The sequence below is a fragment of the Scomber scombrus genome, chromosome 8 (assembly GCF_963691925.1).
Source record: "Scomber scombrus chromosome 8, fScoSco1.1, whole genome shotgun sequence".
Classification (NCBI taxonomy): Eukaryota; Metazoa; Chordata; class Actinopteri; order Scombriformes; family Scombridae; genus Scomber; species Scomber scombrus.
Window position 1 is genome coordinate 11,230,019 of NC_084977.1, and position 26,232 is coordinate 11,256,250.

The 26,232-nt window shown below is 40.6% G+C and overlaps 1 protein-coding gene across 1 annotated transcript in view; it reads left to right on the plus strand.

Moving 5' to 3' along the window:
* Positions 1-26,232, plus strand: part of yjefn3 (YjeF N-terminal domain containing 3) — a 44,171-nt gene that overhangs the window by 13,424 nt on the left and 4,515 nt on the right. Inside the window, exons 2-3 of the mRNA XM_062424530.1 lie at positions 18,064-18,172; positions 25,493-25,603. Coding sequence (XP_062280514.1) covers positions 18,064-18,172; positions 25,493-25,603 — 220 coding nt within the window. The remainder of the gene's footprint in view (positions 1-18,063; positions 18,173-25,492; positions 25,604-26,232) is intronic.

Sequence of the window (26,232 nt, forward strand, 5' to 3'; positions counted from 1 at the left end):
CCTGGGAAGTGAATAGCAGTCTCTTCCAGCAAAGTCTTGAGTTCATTTTTTTGCCAGTTACGATCTTCTAACCAACCATCTAACCTTCCACCTCAGAATATGGAAAATTGTCATCTGATATTGACGTTATCTAAACTTCACCACTTCTTCGGGTCAAAATGACTACGGCTGTTAGATGGTGTCTGTCACTCAAACACAACTATAGGTCATTTTTGACTGACATTACAACCCATAGTGTTGTTTTTGGCTTGGCTGCAAAAGCGATACCAGCCCTATGAATGCAAAAGTCTGTGACTAAGTGAATGAATGACTGAACCATATATGAGATTTTGACCTAGGAGACCTAGACCTAGTCTTGTTTCGATTGGGTGCAGCAGTAAGCTATCACTCATGCAAACTCTCACAGGACAATGACAGCTCTGCTTGTGACTTATATTCATCATAACAACAATCACAACCGGCTGGAAAGACGTCACTTGAGGAGAAATGCGTAAACACGGATGTAGGATTCGTATTTTACTAGCATTTTTCAATTTCATTTTTTCATTTTATTCATATAGCGTCAATTCATAACAGGGCACTTGTCACATAGAGCAGAGCTCTAATTTACAGAGACCTAACATTCCCCCATAAGTAAGGACTTGGCGACAGTGATAAGGAAAAAATCACCTTTAACAGGAAGAAACCTCGAGCAAAACCAGACTCTAGGTGTGTGACCGTCTGTCTTGTCTGTCTTGAGAGAGAGAGAGAGAAAGAGGAAGAGAGGAGAGAAACTCTTTTAATTATTATTATACAGAAAATGAGTAAAAGTAACATTACAGGTGTTAAAATGTGTTCCATTTTGTGCATATTTTATCTGGACATTGGTGTAACAATGAGCAGACGCAGAGAGAGGGACGCAAAAATGAGGTTTTACAGCTTTTTGGATTTCTTTCAGCTCTCGCCATAATTAGTAAATATAAAAGCCCAAAGGTCTGCCATCGTTGTAAGAGACAAATAGCGTGGGTGGCACTGAAACTGTCAACACTGGAGATTATTTCTCAAGAGGCTTTTTATGTAACACAGCCAAGATAGCGTTATTGTTGGGCCCTACAAAAATGTATAAAGAAAAAGCTTTGGAGGATGGAATAAAAGGGGAAAGCATGTGACAGAAAATGAAAAACAGGCTGCACATTGTAACCATGGTTCTATGAGCAGACAGGCACTGAAACTTGAGAGTACTTCACGCCATTCAGGTTCAGCTCACCAAATTATCATGCTGTACATAGCTGTCATTCCCAAACCTGGCATCCGTAAAGTTACGCGGGCTCTGCCAGTGCTCTGCCAGTGCTCTGCCAGTGCTTAGAGAACTGAAGTTAAAATGTACGACCTTCATTCCATTTCACAAAAGCTTTAAGCTCTAACAAGCTCTGTGGGCTTAAAAAAGAGCAAAGCCAACAAAAAATTCTTCTACGACACCTACACAACATAAAGCTGTGACTTTATGTATAATGTGGAGCTCTGGCACATTTAATGGACTCCCAAAGTTAACTCCTGCCAATGTGAGTGACAGGCCAGCACTCCTACAGACCTGTATCACCTGAACTAGGTACAGACCTAGAAGGGATACAGAAACACCTCTGAGCTTGTATCAATGAATTGTTTTAATTAAATGAAAAGAGCCAGACAGTGAGAGGTGAGTGTCAACTTGAGTTTTTGGCTGTCCTGGCCTTCCTGACATCCTTTAGTCTTACTGCATGATGCCTCGGCTTTTCATAAAAAACACTGACACATACAGTAGATACACATGAATATACGGTAAATACATGGTGTGTATTTATACATGGATTTCCACCTACTTCTATACGGAAATGCAAGCCTGCAGGCAGACTCAATCATAATGAATTCAAGCTTCATCTGAACCTGAATCGATAACTATTTCATGTACAGCTGTGGTAGTCATGGTGAACTTATCAGTCTCTTTACCTCTTTTTTATTTGAATGTTCAAGTTAAATCTCTTTATTTAGCATCTGTTCTATTTTCTTGTTGCATTCGCCTTGTCCTGGAGTTTGGCAGAATTTTGCCAGAAACAACAGAAATCCAGCTGGGCTCGTCAGCTGTTCGAAATGAAGGACTCAATCAAACTGTCATGTTTGTGTGAATAAACACCACAAACCCTAAACACACCAGGTCTGTTATCTATACACACTTTGTCTTTATTGTCATACAGCTGGTGGATGAAGGCTAAATTATCTGAGTGCTCTCATGATGATGACAACAAACTGTCTTTCAATGGCTGTATGTGAAAAGCTGGATAGTTTGGAACCATTAACATTCATACAGCATAATGATCAGGCAGTCAGTTATGCATGAACATATTTTTAAAAAAAAATATATGCTGCTGTTCTGTACATCACTGAAGGGTCAGTTAGTTTAGACACAAGGTATAATTGTCTTGACCGGTAGTGACTACTGGCAGCAGATAAAGGTTTTGTTGGCCTGTAGCGCTGCACTACATCTAGACCATTTCAGTCCTATAATTCAACCTGTAATTAAGGTTTTAAAAAGGAGATTAGTCTGTTATAGGCTGCATACCATTTGGCTGCATTTGTCAGCTATTAGAAGGAGTTCTGAAAAGCAGCACTGCATCAACAGCTGAGTTGACAATATAACAGAATTTAGTGGTCATGGTGTTGTCAGTTTTTGCAGATGTTTTTCATGCGGTACTGACACAATGAATTAAAGCATATGAATGAAAAGTAATGACAGACACAGGCTTATCTTGACGGCTCCTCCTCCACGTCACACCTTTGCGGCATGCGGCTCACACATCTGAACATCCCCCTCCTCCTGCTGCTATTGCTCTTTCACCTCCTAATCATCTTAGAGGGAGTTGAGGAGGATCGACTAGCAGAAACACACACACACACACACACACACACACACACACACACACACACACACACACACACACACACACACACACACACACACACACACACATACACACATACACACACATGCACACATAAATCCAACAATTGCACCCTGCCAGGCTCTCCAGGCTGCACAGCATGTGTGACATTCTGTTCCTAATGTATGGGAAATGCCACACGTGAATACATTTTAGCCAAGCCTGTCAGCGCAAAAAGCCGACGGTAGCCTGAGGTTACAGTGACACACATGGACCTTTAACACACAAACTCATCTGTCAGTAGGGGATGATGCCAAGTGAGTCTGGAGCTGAGAGGAAGTTTGAGCAGCAGTTGGAATTTAATATGTAACTCTGAAGTCGTGAAGCTGTTACATCTGTTGCAAAAGTGTGTTTCAGTCACACAACACCATGCCACAGGGGCTGGCTAATTGCTTGTGTAAAGAGGCACTTGATTGCGTGAAGAGTTTCATGTTTGCATGACTGACTCACGTCAGCCTCATCATCTCAAGGCGGAGCTGAGCCTCTCCTGTTTTGTCCAGGGTTATCATGGTGCTCTCATTAGAGGCGACTCGCTGGAGTGTTCCTCCCTGGCTCCTCTGGCCTTGTTTTCAACTCTCTCATTATCATTGTTTTTATTCTCTGAAGAATACTCTCCTCATCATCTATGCCATCAGCCTTGGTCTCATTGCACCTTGCACATTTCTCCCTGCCACCTGCCACCCAAGCATTGTAAACACACCCACGCATGTACCCACGCGTGCACACACACACACATATGTATGCACACACACACACACACACACACACACACACACACACACACACACACACACACACACACACACACACACACACACACACACACACACAACACACACAAACACACATGCCAGTGTAGATGTGAAAGGTCGGCCGAATGCCAGTTTCAATGTGATGGCTCTCTGGCCTCTCTCATGGTTCCCCCTGCTGCTGTACTCATCAATTATACACATTGTGTGTTTGTGTGCGGATGCAGGTGCTCATGTGTTGGGATGCAGTTATGTCAGAAACAAAACACTGTTCAGTGTGAAGGCTTGAGGGTGAGGAGGCACTGCGACACAGTGGCATTGTGGTTTTGAGGTTACGCTTACTCATTAATATGCTTTCAGCTGTTTATGTGCTGCATGCGTTGGGTATTTAATTGTCTTTCGGTTGACCGACCTGCCTTTTCCTTATGAGACAGTCTAAATAGCTTAGTTACTCAGGAAAGACAGGATTAGATCACACATTCGCATTCATATTGAGAACACACACACACACACACACACACACACACACACACACACACACACACACACACACACACACACACACACACACACACACACACACACACACACACACACACACACACAGTGAGCAATACGAACGCCTTGGAGAGTTTTCAGCAGCAGCACAAGCATCATTTTCTTTTTTGACCTCTGCTGGGTTTGCCTGGGTATTTTCTCATCTTGCTTTTTATTGGCAAGGCTGTAAAATAGAGCCATAAAGGGTGTGAGCATGAGGGAGATCGGTCTGCAGTGGTGAAACTCACTGAAAAAAAATGAGCCTGCCAAGATGTTATCTGTAGTATCTACACACCCAACCATTTGCTCTGTATGCTTTTGTTAAGGAGTCAAACAGACTATCCTACAGATATCACTAGACAGAGAGCAGAGTTGTGGAAGGAGACTACCGTGGGATACTTTGACCTATTTTTGAGATGTTAATGTAGGATAGAACAGAATAAAGCAGGCTACACAAAAGAAAGAAGACAGAGTTGACAGTATGACATTGTTGGCCCTCATTTAGCTGCTGAAACCTGCTGTGCTGCCCCGTTGAGAGAGAAACTGGCAGGGGATAAGATTTAGCGAAAGAGAGGTGCAAGAATTGCAACAGACATGCCCTGAAGGCTCATAACATCTCCACCTCATCCTTTTTCTATTTTTACTTGCAGTATATGGTATATAACAACTTGCAGGTGCTCATCATCATACACATGAACACCTTATTTCTTGCTGTTGTCTTCAGCTCCTCACAGACACAATCTAAAGAGACTGGTGACACTAATCATCTTGTTGTTGTTGCTGCTCCCGATGTTCTAGTTTCTCTTGAGCTGGGTTATGCTCAGATATGACTGATCCTCATATTCTAGGTAATCTTCTGAGGATTACACACACTCTCTCCAAGTGGTGTATTTCAGATCTTTCTAACAGACTTTCTAAGTCTAAATCTCTAAGAATTAAAGTGACTGTGCCTTTGCTGTCAGGCCATCAAGATTGGAGAGTTTGTAATTGTCTTTGATGTGTTTTTGTCTGGTTTTAAATATTCTGTCATAAAAATATTCTGTAATCATTTCAAAAAAGAAAGAAGAAAATAGTGTTTGCTTGATTGTTTTCACGAAGAGGATGAAAAACTGATAGTGGACTATGAGTGCAAAGCTTTGCATGACAAAACACAACCTGCTTTACTTTACTAAAATGCAAAACTAATAAATTGCTAGCATTTCCCCAATAGGAAAAAATATGTTAAATTCTTCGAACATTCCTCTCTTGAGAAGCTGGTCTTTAAGTCTGATCCACAGGATATTGAATGTTAGAATCCAATGACTTGATTTTATCTACACAGCACATTTTTCAATTGCAGCACATTTCACTTTCTTTAAAAAACAAAACAAAACAGGATTATGTGTTTTGTTTGTTCTAGCTACATTTGTGCACACACATTTACTGCCACATTACCCTTCTTATTTATCATTTTAAACTTCACATCTGTTCATGAAGATTATTAATTATTTATTTGCAGAGATGTGATTGTTGATAAATACATGTTTTTAATTTGCACTTTCATGATTTAAAAAAAAAAACTGTAGGAAGAGGCCTCATGGGAGTACAGACTGGCCTTAAAGGGAAACTTAGGAATTTTTCAACCTGAACCTAATTTTCCTCCATTTTAGGTCTAAGTGACTAATGGGGACAATAAGTTTTGAAATTGGTCTAGTATTGAGCAAGAGCGCTTCAGAAAATGGGTTGTAATGTAATCATATTGGGCAAACTGTCAATGTACTTCCACTTAAAGTGTTGTTAAGATTGTTATTTAAAGTGTTTTACAACAAAACTAACACTTAACACAGAAACTAGTCACCTGTAGCAGCAATCTGTCCTACCTGTATTAAAATATGCCTCCTCATTCAGCTATCAAAGGTGGACTTTGGAACTAGGACTACTTTTCCTAATTTTTTCTCTTAAAATACTGTCGAAGGGGGGGTCAACCAGAAATACTTGTGTCTGCTATGTTGTTTTACAAGGCCAAATATCATGCTGTGGAAACAGAGTATGAAGGAAGAAGTGACGACCGAAGATTTGTTACACGCGCTGTGGCCACAGAGGCTCAGTGGCATCAGAGCGTCAACTCTGTAATTCTGCTGACGATGATGGTGGACAGAAAATCTGAATCTAATACAAAAAACAACTAGCTTTAAAATGTAATGTAGGATCAGTGGTGGCCCTATAACTTATGGGGCTGAATATTGTACTGTGGAATCCGACACATCAGAATATAGTGGATGAAAATAATTGCACATTTCACCTAGTTTTTAAGAATTAATCATATTTACAGTGGCGAAATAGCTCTTTAAATACAGCAAACAGCATGTTATTCACGTTTAGCTCGTTTCAGTGGCATTCTAACACACACAACATTAGCCAGATAATGATAGATCACTGACACTGATTAAACACCATCTCGTGTTGATGTAGTCAAGCACTATGCTCTTAGTTTCTAGCCGTGGAGAAAAGTATTTATTTAGCCACATGGAGCAGAGACGACTCTGGCAGCATTTGTCCTCTTGGCAGGGTTTTATTCGTTTGACTTCTGCCTTTGTGTCCCCGAATTGCTGGTGGCGGCGGTTCTAATTATGGTGTGTCACTTTCTCCTCCTCTGATTCCCCTGTCTGCTGCCACTCCACCTTCCTCATCAATCCTTCACCCACTCTTATTATGTTGCCGTAATAGTTCAGACCTCTGTCTTACAGCAAGCTTTTCTCATTTTTCCCTTTATTACAGTCCCACTGAACAATAAACAATATCAATCTTTACTGCATGTTCCAAAATTTCAAGACCCATTGTTCCATCTTTATTGTGAATGCTTAGAGCATCCAATTCTAGCTATGAAAATGTCATTTGTTTGCCTACTGTCAAGACTTTCTTCAAGTTGATTATTTGTTACAACAACCAGTGTTCATGATGAGTAAAAAATAACCCTGGCTTGTTCCAAAAAACAGAATTGGCATGTTTTTGGGTGGGAAGCCAGTGAGGATTTGTGTCTTTGTGACTGGACTTGGATGGGGTGTAGGGTGAAAATGGGACAGATGGTGTCTGTCCACTCCGTCCTCAGGTCAACTTTGAGGTTAACAGGGACACAGGCTGCAGTGTAGGGAAATTGGGCATCAGAAAAATTGGTCACAGTGGGAAGCCCAGCAAAAAAGAAGGAGGGGGTTCAAAGGCTCTGTCCAGACCTAGAACCAAAATCCATCTCAGACGTGCAAGAATAACCAGACATGACAAATGCGAAAGCATCCAAAATGCCTATTCAGAGATTCCTTTGGAATATGAATACATATTCTAAATGCACGCAACCCTTAATCAACACATCAGTTCCATAATGTGAGGAAGAGTCAATGCAACCTCCATTTGAATTACAAATCAACTTATTTAGCATGCAAGCAGATGTAAACTATAGCTTATTTTGGGTCAGCTACAAAAGTATTAAACCACTTGATTAAAAAGGGGTGTACTGCACTCTTTCTTTCTACTTAGTGTGCTCTTTATGTGAAGTCACACGATTCTGGCAACGGTGTTGCTATGGCACCGGGGCCGTCCATATGGGCCACACTACGGAGGGAAATGAGGTCACCTTTTTCTTGTATAAGTTCAGATGATGCTCTGAACCATCATCTGTTACCTGCAAAAAAACATTATGGGATTGATTCACATGTGGAGAGCAAAGTCTGAGTATGACTGATCACTTGAGATGGATTATGACTTATTGATTACAAGTGTGAACAATGTGGTTTTATCTGGATACACAGTTAGGTTGGCAGGTAGAAACAGATTCAGAGAGACAGTTTCATATATGAGGACACCCAGGACAAATCTCTCTCCAAGGACAGGTTGTTCCTCCTAAAGCAGAAAGCGACTGATACATTGTTGATATTAAAGTTCGGGTCACTTAGTAACACAGATGGGTCATCAGTCTGCTCTGTCCTGGCCGGCGGCCTTATAAACTGCGTAAGCCATTCTGCTCTGGCTACAGTACCTGGAGGACAAGACCCAGCCATAGCGGAAACAAATCAGATGTGACAACACACATTGCCTTGTAATTCTTGATATTCCCTAGCCTCAAAGGGTGGGAGCTGGGTTTAAAGCAGAGACTGAGGTTATAAATGGATGCTCTGGATAACAAGGTGAAAAGATAAAGGCCACTAAGAGGGCAACGTGCTCTCGCTCATCTACAGTATGTCTTGTGCTCTTAAAGTCTATTTGTGCTTTGATGTGGCTATGTGTGGGTGCCTCTTCGTTTAGATAACAGTCCTCATTTTGTGATCACATGATTTCTACAACTGAGGGAGTGGAAGTGGACCTGATTTACTGGTGTACATTTTTAGATGACAAGAACACACACAAGAAATAAAACATGGCACTCACCTGTGCCTTAAGGTAAATATGATACACATCTTTTATATGTGTGCAGGTGCATGGCTGCCGCTGGAAGATGTGAATTATGAGGGCAAAATGCAGGAGCCACTGATTGGGATTATCTAAATGTCTGTCTGGTCATACCGGATATGAGGGACATGAGCGAATGCCTTAAACTGATTTAGCTGATTAACTGAAAGACTGATGCTATTGGAGACAGTTGTATGGATGTGATTGTAACTGTCTCACTCTCTCTCTCTCTCTCTCTCTCACACACACACACACACCACATGTAGCCAGTTCTAAATTATTGCCCAAGGACACATGAAACAAAGTGAATCATGCCATCCTGATTTGATAAGAATTGAGCAGCATGAAGGGGCTCATGCTGGGCAGTTAGAATGAGACCATATGGAGGCACAAGGCCTTCATCTGCCAGCTGAGGCTGCTTATCAGACACTCCTACTGCCATGGCACCTGATCCTCCTGCCCATCATCGAATTATGCAGAAAGAAACGTAATACATATCTTTATGCTTCCAGGAATCTACAAATGAGAGTTTGAATACAATGAGACAGCATGAATGCCTCGTAGTGAGTCATAGTCATGTTTTTGACTATGATGTGATTACACTAATTATTGCAGGATTGGAGTTACTTCAGCAAGAAAATGTTGATGCTGCACATCCAGCCTGGAGTCTAGAAACCCATCATCCAAACTGCACATGTTATATACTCTGCATGTTGTATAGCCTTGGTAGGCCGTTGGTTTTCATTTGAGATGCAATTACATCATTTATTATTAATATTTCTTTGTTTTTGTCTGTCCAAGACAAAAGAGCTGCCTGCTGCTGTCATTGCATGCAATCCCCTTTAGAATATCCTTGCAAGTCACTCTGTGGGTATTTCCACTGACGCCTTTGCCATTTCCAATGTTATTCTCATTTCAACCAACAAAGTTAGATCTTTCTGTTCTCTAAACTTCAGGCAATTTGGATGTGAACCAATCTGCTTTTCTCTCTCTGACCTCCCCCCTTCTCGACTTTATTTCATGTTTGCTCTTCCTCTCCATCCCTTTACATTGTTTCTTAGCTGGATGCTTCAGGACTTCATGTAGGCACACTCCAGGAGGTGCAGTTGATGATGAAAAGTGTCTTGAGATGACACATGTTAAATTAGATGCACACATACTGTACACACACACCTGGGAAAGCCCACTGATAATCTGGTTGTAACAACAGGGGAGATGTCCTTTAGCAAACACAGTACACCATGTGATTTTTGTCAGGAAATACGCATGGCTGTCCATTTGCATGATGCCAAAATTACAATGAAAACCTTTTAGCTGGAACAAAGCTGAGTGTCTATAATGAGATTATCCTCAGGCTAATGATGAAAGTGACGCTTAAAATGAATAATGATAGGTCCACTGCCTCACTTGTCTGCTTATAATATAATGGTGTATATCAGTTTTCCTCTAAAGGTATTTCTCATGTCAAAAACCTATATAATAAAAAAACAACACACAAACACACCAGATTAAATCTACCAGGGTGAGTCATCTCCCATGTGCTCTGTCAGTCTCAGTTTCTCTCGCTGCATGTCTCTTGCTGACACCTCTCCATCTGCCATCACTCTGGTTCAATGAAGTGCAAACCTTTATCAGAGCAGCAGCGATGGAGAGAAAGGTGGCAGAATGGGAGTGCAAGAGTGATAGAAAGTTGATAGAGGAAGAAAAAGCAAGAGGCAGCCTCAGTTGAATGAGACAAGATCAGTAAATTTGGTGATCAAAGAAGAGAGCGATGCAGTGGAGGGAAATCACCAGCAAAGTGGGTGACTGAAAGGATTGAAAGGAGAGGAAAGAGTGGACTGGAGAATATTGCAGGTCCCTTGCTGCACTTTCGTACCTCAGGATGTTATGCACATTCCTCTCAAACAGCTCAGTTACGGTCGTTCTGCATCACAATGTGGAGGCTTCTCTCTGTTATATGTGAGATCCTGTTTTTCTATATTTTTGTGACAGTACGTTTTTTTGTTGTTGTTTTTTTTACAATGAATTTCCAAGAAAAATGAACATCCTTAAATATCATGTCGAGGAAGTACACATATCAGTCTTCTGTCTCCTCATCTAAAATACAGAGCATGACTCAGTGAGCACTTGGGGATTTGTGTCTGAGAGAGGCCTTCTGTATTCAACAATGGCTACTTACTAGATAAGCAATTGTAGCTAACACAAAAGCTTTCAACCACTCTATTTAGGCTGAATCATCACCTTGTTCCATTAACTGTGATAGACAGCAACAAAATAGATGCTTGTTATATATGAAAATGTCACATGTTAGTATTTTAAAGAGGACAGAAACAGGCATATATAGAGCGGTTCTCTTCGTAGCAACACATTATTTTATGTGTTACTTTATTTGTGTTTAAAAGACCTGAAGTATCATTGACAACTGTTGAGTATTACATAGAGCGGGAGGTGGACAGATAATTGCAGAGGACAGGAGGAGAGGGGAGGAGAGGGGAGCAGAGAGGAGCACGCAGTGGGCTTAATGAACAGTGTTTTTATTCTCTCTGCCCTCTCCAAGGCAGGAGTCTGACTATTACCTCCTCTTTAATAGAGTAGAAAAGTTCCCCTCACTCACATGGCCTTCTACTAGTGGGTACAGTTTGGTTAATTACACAACAGTAAATCAGGAGCAGGTACCTGCAGGGATGTATGATCAGTTGTTATGAGGTAGCACTGGCGCTGAAGAGGAGGAAATATTTTAAGAAAGTGTCTTACATGTAGGCATAAGGTTCATACATTTTACTACAAAAAGCACAGTGTGACCATATAAAAAAGTTTATATTGTTGGATTTAAAGCAGAGACTGAGGTTATAAATGGATGCTCTGGATAACAAGGTGAAAAGATAAAGGCCACAAAGAGGGCAACTCAATATCGATCATGGATCGATACATACATACATACATACATACATACCTACATCAACAAATAGAACTATAGCTTTAATATAGCTTTAAAATAGCTTTAATGAATTTTAAATTAGGGTTACCTCAGAGAAAACACTTAATGTTTTCTTGGTATTTTTGTGAAAGTAACACATAATGCTTTGTTTGGAGTCATTTTGTTAAAAAAATTCAAAAAGGCTAGCAGCTCTGAGGCTAAATGCTAACATGGCATGCTAATTGTTCTGTGTGTACCTGCCCAGGTGCTGCAGATGGAAATTAACAGCTAAATCTGGCATAAATCATCTCTTCTCATTGTGAGATGAATGTTTTTGTGCATGGTCATTGTTTATTAAAGACTAAAGCTAACATATGTTTAGCTAGTTTGATCACCATGTTCACCATCTTAGTTTAGCAAGTTAGCACGTTAACATTTACTAAGAGCCTGTCCTCCCAAGAAAAATTAATCGTTGTAAATTCAGGTGACAAAAATGACCTATAGTTACGTTTGAGTGACAGACACCATTTAGTGGCCGTTCTAATTATGACCCGGTGAAGTTCAGTTCAGAGGAAGTCAATATAAACTGACTTCCACATTTAGAGGGGGTGAGTATGGGGGATTGGTATGGTGTATTAGTTAAAGGTTCCCATAGTGGGTGTTGTGAGGATGGAATAGGGATGCTGCAAGATTAATCATTATTGCTCATCTATTGTGCATTTTTCATAATTTTTCACCACATTGAAAACAATTTGATTAAAAACTCTAGTCACAGCTGACTTGACAACTCACAGTTGTGGTTGTCATAGTAACACAACCCGCTTTCCAGCTCAGGAGTTTTGTAGGAGCTCAGCAATCAGAAAAAAAGTGAGCATCAGATCAACAATACAAAGATTTAATGCAAAGAAATGCTGAAACATTTTAGCATAGAAATGACTGAATCATGGCTGTATATAAATAGGAAGTGGATACAGTGTTGTTCATTCCTATAAAAGTTGCTCAGTGGCACATGAAGCCAAAAAAGCCACTTCCTGAAAACATGCTACACAAATGATCCAATGCTCCCATGGAGCATGCTTACTAGAAACTTCCGCTGGCAGAGAAGACTAACTTCCGATAAAGCCAAGTGCTAAGTTGCTAAACAACTCAATCATGCAGCTCTTCTCGACTTCCCAAATGCGATCAGAGCAAATTGATCAACTTTTGATCCGGAAATGAGTCATTTCGTGTGGATTGTGATGCTCAAATAAATGTATCAGCTGATTTAAGGACGTTTCTTACACAATGTAAGTCTTTGGGGAAAAGTCTTTTTGGGCCAAATAGTATCACATGATGTTGTAATTACACGATTTGTCACAATGGCCAAATTGACCTCAAAACCCTGAGCTGTTCCTGGGGGCTTGGACTAAATCTGCGCCAATTTACAAAACAAATATTCTGCATCTTGCAGTGAGTTTGCAGATTGCAACAAACTGAATACCCCTCTCCTCCTTCTCCCCTACCAGGAGAACCTACGATGGTTGCGAAACTTGCAAAACATGAAAGGCCCTCTCTTTCCTTTTCTGTTTTGGGCTGCTTGAGAAACATGGCTATGCAACATGCAGCCTCCATGGAAGGGGGTGTTACTAGATGAAAAGTCAGAGAATTACCAATATTACTATAATGCATTATCTGGGAACCATGTACACAATTTTAATGGAAATCCATCCAATAATCTGATATAACTCATTCAGGAATGAAGAGGTGAAACAACCAACTGATAGATCGGTTGCCATGAACCACACCGTCAACATAGCTAAAAATAAAGTAAAAACATAGCTGGACATTAGCCATAGGCACTAGTGTATTAAATGTTGTCAAAGTAGATTTGTTTTGGTTAGTTGAATGAAGACCATGTTTTCAATGCTCATCATATAAAGAGCATGAAAGAACCCAAGCCTCAGGCTACAAGTTGCCCTGCCTTGATTTCTTCTGTTTCTGTCTTATTTGAGCTCTCCTGGAAAACATCAAATGTGAGGTTTGATAGATGTTGACTACAGTCTTGCACTTGCAGTTATTTTAATCAAGCTCCTTATCTCACCAGCAGATCATGGTGGAAAGGTGGAAATTAGGCAAACTGAGAGGAAGGTGGGTGGGAAGTGTGGCTATTTCGGTCCTCCAGTGTAAGAAAAATAGAAGCTCTTTTCTCTTTTCAGTACAGTAGTCATCTCTCATACGATACAGAGATGCTTCACGGCTGCAGACTATATACAGTAACATTATGCATATCAGTGTTGCTGGTCGGAATTACAGGATAATTTTAGTATGTTTGTGTGCTGCCAATTTCACTACATCTATTTTGGATTGCATTATAAGCTACAGAAAATGTGCTACATTTTCTGTGTGTGTCACTCAACACATACAGCATGTACTGCTAAACTGTTTATGTATGATTTAATTTCTATCCACAAATATGCTCTGATTGTTCAGAGATGAAAGACATCTTTGTGTGCTTTATGATTGTCACTCATCCACATATTATGCTCATGCTACGGAGTCCCATTGTGGGCTATTAAAGTTTCATTTTACCGTATCTCATGTGTAAGGTAAACAGACTCATTAAGCAGGTCGTGATCACAGTTGAGCAGCGCTACAATGAAGGTGTCACAGTGCAGAAGCACACCACACGTAGAATGGGGAAATCAACTCTCCATTAGGAGAGGGGATGCCAACTGCTGCATGGCGCGACTACAGGTGCAACAGAAGCCAATACTCATGAGGCCCCTTTTTCTACAGCCATACTGCACATGCAAACACCCACACATTTTGAAAATCCAGAGCAGTGTAATATCTGCGTATCCCTGCTTTCCTTTGGTTGGGAAGCAATTTGGTTTTGAAGCTTTCAGCCATGTCTTACACATCTTACACATTTAAATGCAAAAATAACTGGTTACATAATTTTCCATATGCTAAAAGAACATACTTGAATAGATTTCGGTAAATAAATACTTGTTAAAGAATTTAAATTAGCATGGTAACAGCCATCTGTCTTAATCTGTCCTAAATGCTGCATGCTGCTCTCTTGTGGCAAAACCTGTTGGCTAACACTAGCAGCTGTTGGGGTGTACGGCCACGACACTTTATTTTGTCAGTAATGTTAAGGATCAAGAGTAATTGCTTGTTCAGCAGCAGAATTGTTACTGTCCAGGACTCTGGGTTCTCCACACACCAACGAGAGCACTACACATTTTTACATAATTAGATTTCTGTTTCAAAGGCAAGCACATAAAATAGCCTGTCGTCATGTTGTATCAATTCAGCTCAATAGAAAGAAGCTGTAAGAAGCTCTGGTGCTGCTCTGTGCAGCAAACATAGAGCGAACCCTGTGGACTGAGGTGAACTTTCCAAAGATCAACTTGTCACAGTGACTCAGGAAACATCCCTGAGGTGAGCCGTGGGTGACAGCTGCTGATGCTCCACTGGCGCAGGTAAATGCCAGAAGCCCCACTTGGATACACTGGCGTGCTGACACACATACTTACACACATACTCTCACTGTCTTAAAAGAAGCTAAAAGAAACACAAGCAGGCTTAGCATTAGCCACACTGTCACTAGAGAATAGAGACATAATGGCATAGAATACATGTAAGCATGTTGTTTTACATGCACTCCCGCATACACACACACACACACACACACACACACACACACACACACACACACACACACACACACACACACACACACACACACACACACACACACACACACACACACACACTCTCCCAACCAATTCACAAAGACACCATAGCATATATCCTCCACACTACCCTATTTGTCCTGGACAAGAAAGGGAGCTATGAGATTACTGCTCATTGACTACAGTTCAGCACATAACACTATAGTTCTTTGCCACAAAGCTCAAGGACCTTGAATTAAACACCTCACTGTGCTCGTGGATCCTTGACATCTAGCAGACCGCAGGTGGTGAGAGTAGGCAGACACACCTCTTCTACCCTCATCCTTAACACCGGAGCACCCCAGGGCTGTGTTTTGAGTTCCCTGCTGTATATCTTGTACACACATGTCTATGTAGCCACTTTTGACTCCAGCAGCATCATCAACAGCTGTGGTGGGCCTAATCAAAGATAACAATGAAAAGGCCTACCTGAAGGCAGTAGAGGACCTTACCTGTTGGGGTCAAGACAGCAGTCTGCTCCTGAAAGTCAGCAAGACCAAGGAGCTGACAGTGTACTTTGGGAAGATGAAGGGAAGACACTACGCCCTCCTTAATGTCAACGGGTCCTTGGTGGAGAGGGTGGACACATTCAATTACTTTGGTGTCTACATCGCAGAGGGCCTGACCTGGGTGCTACATACTGACTTAGTGGTGAGAAAGGCAAGGCAGAGACTGTTTGACTAATGAAATTCTACTCCTGCCTGACGGGTAACATCACTGCCCGGTACAGAAACTGCACCAAACAGGTTAGGGCTTGGTTTAAGACTAGGAGAATCAGTAAGGATCCCATTCACCTGGATAACAGCTTTTTTCTCCTGGCTAGAGTTAGGAAGTTAGTACCGAATACAACAGGCCAACACTGAGAGGCTCAAGAAATATTCTACCGTCAGGCCACTAGGATCCTAAATGAGGTCTCTGTCTAATACTCCCCCCCACACACACATGCAAGGACACAAGATGACCCTATAGAGATTAATACAGTCCTTCATTGTCATTGTTCTGCATAAAGAGAACAATAATAGAAGCTACCTCGAGTGTGTGTTTGTGTTTCTTCCTGGAAAATGGATAGTGCTGAGCAATAATAGTGAGGCAGTGGCATAATAAAGTATTGTTATTGCATAAAAGACAAATATTCACCCAATAGCCATAATGAGTGAGCATTTAAATATTAAAAAAATAAAATAGATCTCTTCAGAATTCTGCAACTCCATTTAAAGCAAATCTGTTGTGCAGTGTATCTTCATCCTTTATGTGAGTGCTCTGTATGCAAATCTAAATGTTAAATAATTAATTCATGGTATGTGATGCTAGAATATACAGTGAATGTCAATGCGTGGTGTATTATTTGCTTTTTGCAGTCCTTGTTTTTTTTTAAAAATGTCAACAAATGATGTGACTAGAAGAAGCACAAATACATTTTAAAAACCCCACACATACTGTACATATACAGGACACTTGCACTCACACACGCACAGGGCTCTTGATCTTCTATGAGGGTAAAGATTTGATGCTGAGTGGAGAGACCCTGTAGAGTGCTGATTAGAGGCAGAATATTGATCTTGTGTGCATTGATCCTTCTCTCATCTTTCTGATCTGCAAGTGTCTGATAAATGACATTTATAAGGGAAGACACAATTATCTAATCTCACTTAAACAACTCTTTCTCATTCAAGCTGCTGCATTATCCTCCTGCTGTCGAGTTTTCTTATATCTCTCAGGAGGGGTTTCAAAAACAAATGAAGACATACAGGTGTGATTAGACCTGAAAAATATTGTTTAATCATCAAGGTTTTCTTCTTGAGCTGCAGTACTGAGTAGGGCCACTAGGTGTCTGTAGAGTAACAAGGATGTTACAGAATCAGATCTCAAATTTGGAAGGCAGACTAATGATTTTCGTTTGCCTGCTCCTGCTGTTCATACTTTGAATAACAGGAGAAAGCAAAGTGGCTGTGGCCATGTCACCTGCCCACTGCTGTGCTGTCCTAACTGTATTTGTCACACATGGGCAGCCACACGTACACGTACACACACACACACATACCTACACCTCCATGTTAAAACCAGCACCAGCAGGCTCCAACACAACAGCATTAGTCACACTGTCGCCATGCAGAGAGCGGCAAGAGGAACCAAAGTAGCAATCAGTATTAGAACATATGTGTGAATATTCACAAATGTAAAAACCCATACAGAAACCACACTAATGTGAGGATGTGTACATATATGGACACACAAAAACACCATACTGTACAGTCCTGAAAGAGGAACTCAGAAAAAACCTTCTGGAGGCCCACAGACACACTTGTTGCTAAAGCAGATATGTGATAACCCCTGAAGTGTATGTGCGTGTAGGCAGACCAAGTTGTGAATGCATTTCCCCCCCATTTTATATGTCACTGTGTTCTTACTCGAATATGTAGCATCATTTCGTGTCGTGAAAAAACTGAATGTCATTTTTAAATACCCCCGGTAGTGTTGGCCTATTTATATATATTCATATTCATATACATTCAAGCTGGTATGATATCTTAATTCCCTCTGTAGATCATTTAAATTCATCACATTTTTGCTGGATGGCTAAATTATGAATTGCATGTGAAGCCTTTTAATGAGCGCGGGGTATTTCTTGGTGCAGACCAGTGACAACATATTAAAGATAAACTCCCTGATTCCCTCCCTGAACAGCTCCACCAACAGTTAGGCTGATGATAAAACAAAAATGATACTGCTTTCACTCATCGTGCATTGTGTCTTGTTCTGTCTGACAGTAAAGGGGAGGCGGCATCTATCGAGACAGAGCTTGTGAGGGACTACAAGTTTGGACAACAGCAGCTGATAGAGATTTGGGGACACGCCTGTGCTCTTGCCATTACTAAGGTCTGTACTTTACAACATCTATCAGCAAAGCTGCTATGTATTTTTTCCTCTTTCTTTAGTGAAGCAAAACACAGCATGAAGCCAAAACTCTTCTCTTATTAAATTCATTCATTTATAATTAAGTCATCCATCTGTCTATACTGTATATATGCATACATAAACACTACGCAGACACCCATTCATCCACACATTCATGTACATATGTGATTATGGCTCACATCTGATACTATCACCATAAATAAATGCTGAGGCAAATAACATCACTGTATGTTTTTATTGGGAAACCTCATTTATTGCGAATGTGCTGTTATGCTCTCAAAACTATTTTCTCTCTCTCTCTTTTCCCTCTCTTTTCTTTGGACTAGTAAACCAGTGGCACCAATCTCTGAACAGTGGTTTCCATTTACTGTTATGTGTGTGAGTGTGTGTGTGTGTGTGTGTGTGTGTGTGTGTGTGTGTGTTTGCATTTTGGTGTGTTCAGCAACACTCTGACTAGCTGCACTGTATACTGTAACTTCATTTTTCATATATTTTATATGTTTTTCCATGTGAGTTTTATCCTCCCCTCCACTCTGCTCTGTGTTTGCATTGCAAAAGAACAGCAAAGTTCAACACTACAAACATTTAATAATTGTTTAAAAATGTCAAAGAAAGTTTTTCGTCACCATATTGCAATCTTGTAGCTTTAGGGATTAACACAAATTCATCCAATCCCTTTTACAGGGGTTTGAAGTTTTTTCAAATCCACAAAATGTTTGTGAAAAAATGATCAAATTAGAGAAAGTTATGTATTTCTTTTCCAATTACAGCCCTATTCTGCATCCAACCCACGACCATTGTCACAACCCAAAGTTAAAAAATAAATCAAACTGTGGCCTCAACCAACCCACTCCTGTGCAAATCCGCTTAATAGCCCACACTGTGTATCACTCAGCAAACCATTTCTAAAGGTCACAAATTCCAACCCTCTTTTTTGTAAAAAGATCCTAGTGAGACTGTTTGATTGTACATGAGGGTAAAAAGTCACAGCTGTTGCTACTTACACCTTCCTTATTTGCATGAATGACCATACAAAATATCTGGAGGAAATGTTCTAACTTTCTATGACATTTACTTGAAAACATTTGAGCAGCTCACCTCAGGGCAGAACACCTGAGCTCATTCTGTGGCAGTGCTCCTCGCTGCACCGGTCCAGAACCACAGGTCTTCTTCTCTTGTGTGGTTTCAGTTTCATTCCGCTGTGATCTGGACTGTCTCAAGCTAAAGTGTGTGTGTGTGTGTGTGTGTGTGTGTGTGTGTGTGTGTGTGTGTGTGTGTGTGTGTGTGTGTGTGTGTGTGTGTGTGTGTGTGTGTGTGTGTGTGGGGGAGGGCTGTTAGGAATACATGTGGTTCCCTTTGACTAGACCACTGGCTTGGTTTAACGCCACACTGGTTTCCTCCGTGGTCTCTTCAACAGGCTGTGATGAATAAGAGTCTGGGATACAAGACACACAAGCCCTGCTTTGCTGTCATGAGGACGGATGAAGACAAAAAGAGGGAAAGAGACAGACAAAGAGAGAGAAAGACAGAAGCAGGGAAAAGATATAAAACATGATAACATCAGATGATAACATCAGCTGGATGAGACACCTAATATTTCAGCTCAGAAAAAGTGAGGAGGTGACAGACAAAAGAGGACAAAAGGGAGAGAAAGCCCCAGGACACACAGGCAGATTCAAATAACGATGTGAAGAAAGACATAACATCATGAGAGAGAAGAATGTTGTTTTTGACATTGCAAACAAAATGGAGATGAGGAAAAATTTCCAATAACACTGCCCAAAACATCAGACATACTAAGATTTCTGTGGAAGCAGGATAAAGGAAAATCTTGATTTGATTTGTGTCACGTCTATGGAGTAAGAACATTACAGTGACGTGTGCTCTCTTTAAAATGCACTAGCTATTTTTAAATCAACTGTGAACTGAATGACTATGTGTAATGTATGCAGTGGCGAACCAAAAGAAAATTATCACCCAACTCTACAGTCCCTTTCAGTCTGTCAAGCTTTACAGCGTCTTTCAGCTCACTGTTTTGGTTTTATGGCCTGCAACTTTACTGTTTTGACTCACTAACGTAGTCTCCAACAGCAACAGGAAGCTGTTTTCAGCAAAAATAACTCTAATAAACCCTCTGTGCGCTACCTGCCCAGCACCAATTGGCAGACAGACTAAGTAAGCAACTACCTCGTGAACATAGCGAAGCATTTAGCAGCTAAAGAGCCAGCTATTTCCCTCAGGAGATGCTGACAACCTAAAAGAAAGCTTAGAAGACAGTGAATATTAGACTTGTGAAAAATGAGTCCAAATGAATGCTAATGTTATTCAGTGTGTGTTGGATGTGTAAATGGGCTGACACAATCCAGATCACCTTTATAAGGGGACTTTATGTCAATGTTGTCTTTACTACTTGTACAGCTGCCCCAAAATGGCTTAGAAAATCAGTGAATGCAGGTTTTAGTGGTGTTAGTTGGACATATTGGTCATTAACGCATGCATGAATGAAGTTTATTTTACGCTTTAAATTGGTTTAGTTTTATAGGACTTTGTATTAATCATCATGAATGTTTTAGTAATACAACTATATATTGTTTAGCTAATAAGGCACAACATTCTTAGGGGGTGAGAAACAGACACGAGAGCTGTTTTAATTAAACTGGGAACATAAGAAAGAAATAACAGTTAAGCCTTAAACAGGCAGAGTGGCAGCATCAGTCAGAGGTAGAGACGTTATGTTCTCCCCCTCAGAGTGTATGATTAAACCCACCACATCCACTTCCCCTCTATTATCATCAGCCACTGCTGGCCCCATGCCTGGCCCTCCACCACCAACCCCCAACAGCATAGCCTTACTAGACAAACATGGCCTGGACGCCCAGGGTCGCTGCTGCCCACAGCCGCCAGCAGCACGCTACCGCTTACATGACATCACTGCTATTTAAGGGAAATTACAGTCAAAAGAGATGCAGACAGTCTGATTTCACCGATTTCACTGCTGGACTACTGCCGTTGGTTTCCGAATATACCACACAAACAAGCAGTCACACACACACCTACACCTCTGGTTGCAAGATAGATTATAGGTTTTCTGTAAGTAATCCCTTTACTGTTCCAACAGCAGCAGCCGCAGCCACCAGGTCCAGACTGCCTGTGTGTGTGACTCTGTATCAGTCTGAGGCTTTTCAACACCTGAGAGGAGACAGGAGACGTTTTTGTTGCCACGCAGCAGAAAATTAGTCTCCCGTTTACAGGAGCCCCTATACTGCAGTTTGGTCTTCTTGTGCTAATATTAATAGGCATTGGTTTTGTGAGCATATGTGAATGTATTTGTGTTTTAGGATCCTTATAATGTTTTCAGAGGCTCAGCTTGTGTGTGTCAGCCTGATTGGAGGTGAAAGCACATGTGCCTTTAACATTTATTTCAAAGGGTATTCCCTTAGAGAGCTTATTACAATCAAAACAGCCATCTTTCTTGGGTGTATGTGTGCGTGTGAACGAGTGTGTGTATGAGGGAGTCCTTACAATGTTCTGCAGTAGATCCCACATACTTCTGATCTTTCTCTCATTTGGGTCTTAAATTTCCATTCCTCAAAAATGTCTCATTTATTAAAGTTTTTTATAAAGTACCACATACTTTGAGTATGGTCCTCATGTATTTTTAAGTTAGAAACAAAGACTACCTAGCTTTTCTAAAACATCACTGTGATCACATGTCATTTTGTTGCCAGGGCAGTTTGAGCTATTTGAGAATTTTATTGAAACAAGTGATATCATTTTGGAATAAAGTGTATCATGTTCTTCTATCACTTGATATAAGATAGTAGGAGTGAAGCTATTCTCACTCCTAGATAAAAAAAACATAAAACTTTAGTGTGCTTTTGGCATGCTATGGTCTTTTTAGAAGCACAGAGAATCAGGCCATACTTAGTCATTTTTAATATATTGATTTAAGTATTGAGAAATTATCCAAAGATTGCCTTGACAAGCTTTCTTTTTCATTTAAAAAATAATCAGAGAGAAGGACACCTTCAACAACATCAACACATACAGGAAATCATTAGAAATTCCCTCTGCTGATATTTTTTATAATTACTTTGAATTGTTTAGTAAGACCCATCAGAATAAATAAGTAGTTATTCATCAGAGTGTATCATGCCTATTTTGCAAGTGAGATAAGACAAATGATTCAAAACAGATCAGTGAACTGCTTGCATTGATCCGGCCTGCTCTCTTTTTAGCTGCTCAACTTCAACAGTATGTGGCTTTAATGGTTTCTCCAGAAGCTTGAAATGGTTCCAGCTCCGATATCACTGATCCTGCCGACGGCCCTCAACATTCTGAGAAGAGGTCATTAAACCCTGTGATGTGTTTTTGTGTATATTACAAAAACATGACGAGAAGGAAGAAACACAGACAGAGAGTATAAAGGAATGAAGGAATTTCAAGAGAGCCAAACAAATGCAGTTTGGTAATTTACACTAACAACACACTTTATTTAAAACAGTTTTTTAGGGCCATGAACTGCCGTGAGCATTATCACTATAATTTATAATTTTTATGGAAAACATACTAGCTGATAATGGTCTATTCAAACAAACAGCAGACATGGAGCTAATAAGCTTTCATTTGGAGTCCTGTTTTTTGCTGACCTGACAAATGTAAGTCCAATACCTTGGTAAGTCCTCTATTATTATATGTTCACTGGTTGCTAACTTTGTCCGACCAACACTTGGCACTGTGCAGGAAGAACACAATGGGAATTTTGCAGGAAAATGGTTCATCAGAGCAGAGTTGTGGGCCGCTGAATGGAAAAGTAGAAGAGGGTGATCATTCTCTGTGGGTCACAAGTGACCCCTTTTACACCCTTAAGATGAAGAATATTGATACCCAACTGCACCTTTAATCATTGGAAAAATATTTTAGTCTATTTTAGTACAGTAGCATCTACTGTATATGGATGAGTTCACAGCAGGGGGTAGCACTATCAGAGCTGATTAGTCTTTTGTGGCTGGTTGCAGTAATTAAAGTTACCATTTCCCTTTGAGGAGCAGGTCAACGCAGACAGCTTGACCGTATGCCACACACACACACACACACACACACACACACACACACACACACACACACACACACACACACACACACACACACACACACACACACACACACACACACACGGAGAGAGAGTGCCACTGTAAATGAACACGGTGAAAAGTATCATTAACATCAGGTTATACAGTGTGAAACTCACTAAGAGCTTCAGTCTCATTAGATATGAAAATGAAATAGTTTTACTGTCTTCTCTTTAGTCTCGCCCCTTTTAATCACCCTCTCCTCCTTTTTCCTAATATTACCATCAGTCCAGTGGCTCTCAGTGACCATCACACTCTCTACTAATGACTGCTGTCTCCACTCATGCATTCATCGCTCTAGCTAACACGCTCTGATATGTTATATCCAATTCAGCATGTGTGGCTTGAGTGGCCCATTTCTCCATAAGAGCCTTCTCATGTTTTGTATTCGTAGAGGTGGAAGTAAATGTGTTTTATGTACAGTGGAAGAAATTTGGCAGAGGTCAAAAATCAACAGAGGATGATTTAATGTGTTTAAGAAGCAGCATAGAAAGTTTTAGTTTGAATCAGGTAACATTTTATACTGCAGCCTGCAAATGATGGTGTAATTATTTTGTAATTTTGGTGCACTCACATAAATAACTCTGAATAATTACAGGGTACAATAAAAAACATTTATAGAAGACCAAAATTCTTGCAATAAAGGGGTAAAGTCCAGTAAATTATCTTATAACTACTTTTTGATTTACAGGATACTTCTAAAATAATTGCATGGTATAGTGATTTAGTTATAAGGAACCAAATAAAGAAGCCATAGAATATTTTTTGATCATGAGGAGCTTATTGGGTCATAAGGTGTCCAGTAATGTAGTAATCAGGATAGAAAACAAATGTAATGTAATTTTACTAATGTATTGGGTATTTTTTTATATTTTGTATCAACCTTAATAACATTACTTAATTATTTTAACTACAATAAGTATCTGCTAGTTAAATGATTATTGATTGAGTTCCCAATAAATGCTAACTCCTATTTTGACACATCTTGTTTTCATCTATCAATACATTATCCTGCAATTCTTCTACATGACCCATGATTACAAAATACTCGAGCTATAATTTGTGAGCTGCGATCTGAGACATTGGTGTGAACTGCAGTCATGAAGCAGCGATAAAACTGAGCTAAGTGGTCTTACGACATGTGTTCTAACATGCATTTATTGGGCTCTAATTGGACAGGATTTCCAGAAGCTAGTGTGAACTGTCTCCCCCCATTCAAGTGCTTCTTCTTTATGAAATTATGCTGTGACCTTTGCTATCATTCTTGCAGAACCAAACAGCTCAGAAACTCTCATTAATTGTAAAATGTTCAAAAACAATAAAAAGAACAGTCAGAGTGTATAATGTGGCAATGAGTTTTTAGCTCACAAGAATGATGGAAAATGAAAACAGACACTTGGAGACACCAACAGACAGGCTTTTAGTAATGATCATGAATGAGTGCACACACACACACACACACACACACACACACACACACACACACACACACACACACACACACACACACACACACACACACACACACACACACACACACACATACATACACAGACACAGACAGCATACTGTTAAGGTGTTGGAGAGGGAAGATTAGCCAATCAGGTTGACAGTTCCGCAGGCAAATACCTGTCTCGTTTAAGAAGGTGCAGTGTGATTTACAAGGGAATATGTGGCCAGTAAATGAAGCAGATGCCAGCAGCCCGCAGCAGCCAGGGCCGAAATGGAAAGTTATATATCCGGAAGCATCCCATGGCGAGGACATGGGTATTTTTTCCACTGATGCCAGGGTTATTTTAATGAGATTGCACCTTTTCTAATAGAGGGAAGAGACAACTGAGTTGGTGCCATTTCCACCCTCGTCTGGTATGCCTAGCATGCTGCAGTCAGGAACACTGATGATGGAGTGGCAGAGGCACAGATCAAATGACCTGTACTGAATAAGAACCCTCTAAAACTGAGGCATAAATACTGTCTACTCCTGACTATCTGTCTTCCTCTTCCACTTTTGTCTCACTATTGTTCGCTATCAATAACCACTTTTATTTTCTCTTCTGTACATCTCCTGATCCCTCTGTCTTGTGCTTTTCCTTTCCACCAACTCCTGTTTCTAACCACCAGCATCTTTTTTTCTCTTTTTTTCCACCAGGCCTACCCTCTCAACTCTCTAGCAAAGAAACAGCCAACAGTGCTGGTGATCTGTGGTCCAGATCAAAATGGCTCCATTGGCCTGGTGTGTGCCCGACACCTGCGCATATTTGTAAGTCATCTACTGTATTTTTAAGTGCAAAATGGTTCCCAACAATATCACACAACACTGAAAAGTATTTATCAGAATACATCTATCAACTATACATTGAAATACAAGACAAATTATCAATTGTAAAACACAGTCTGCCGTTTAGACTTTATCACAAGAAAAGAAAAGTCTTGCGCACTTTGACTTGTGTCAGAAGGAGACCCCCTATACAGGCCCTCTGTGTTTTACAGAATTTCACTTCAGCTCCTGTAAACGGCTCAGAGCAGTTATCCCATTACCCTCTCTGCAAGGGCCCTCAGACAGTCATGATATCATGCTATTGTTACTCTAGTTAAAGCCGTCTGCATGTTACGCTCGACAGCCACCATATGATGTCATGACCACGACGTCTGCCCCACAGGCCGCACACTGACTGACATTTCAAGGCAAACTGTTTTTTGAGGGAGGATTCATCCTCTCAAAATCCATTACAGATCATGACTAGAACTTAATTTCATATAAGTTCCTTGTGCTGGAGTCTATGCCTCAGCCTATGACTTTATTGGAGGGGAATATTGGATCTGTGTTTAGGGGTCTTTGGTTTTAGAATGGAATGCATCTATACACTTTACCATATGTGTCTGACATAC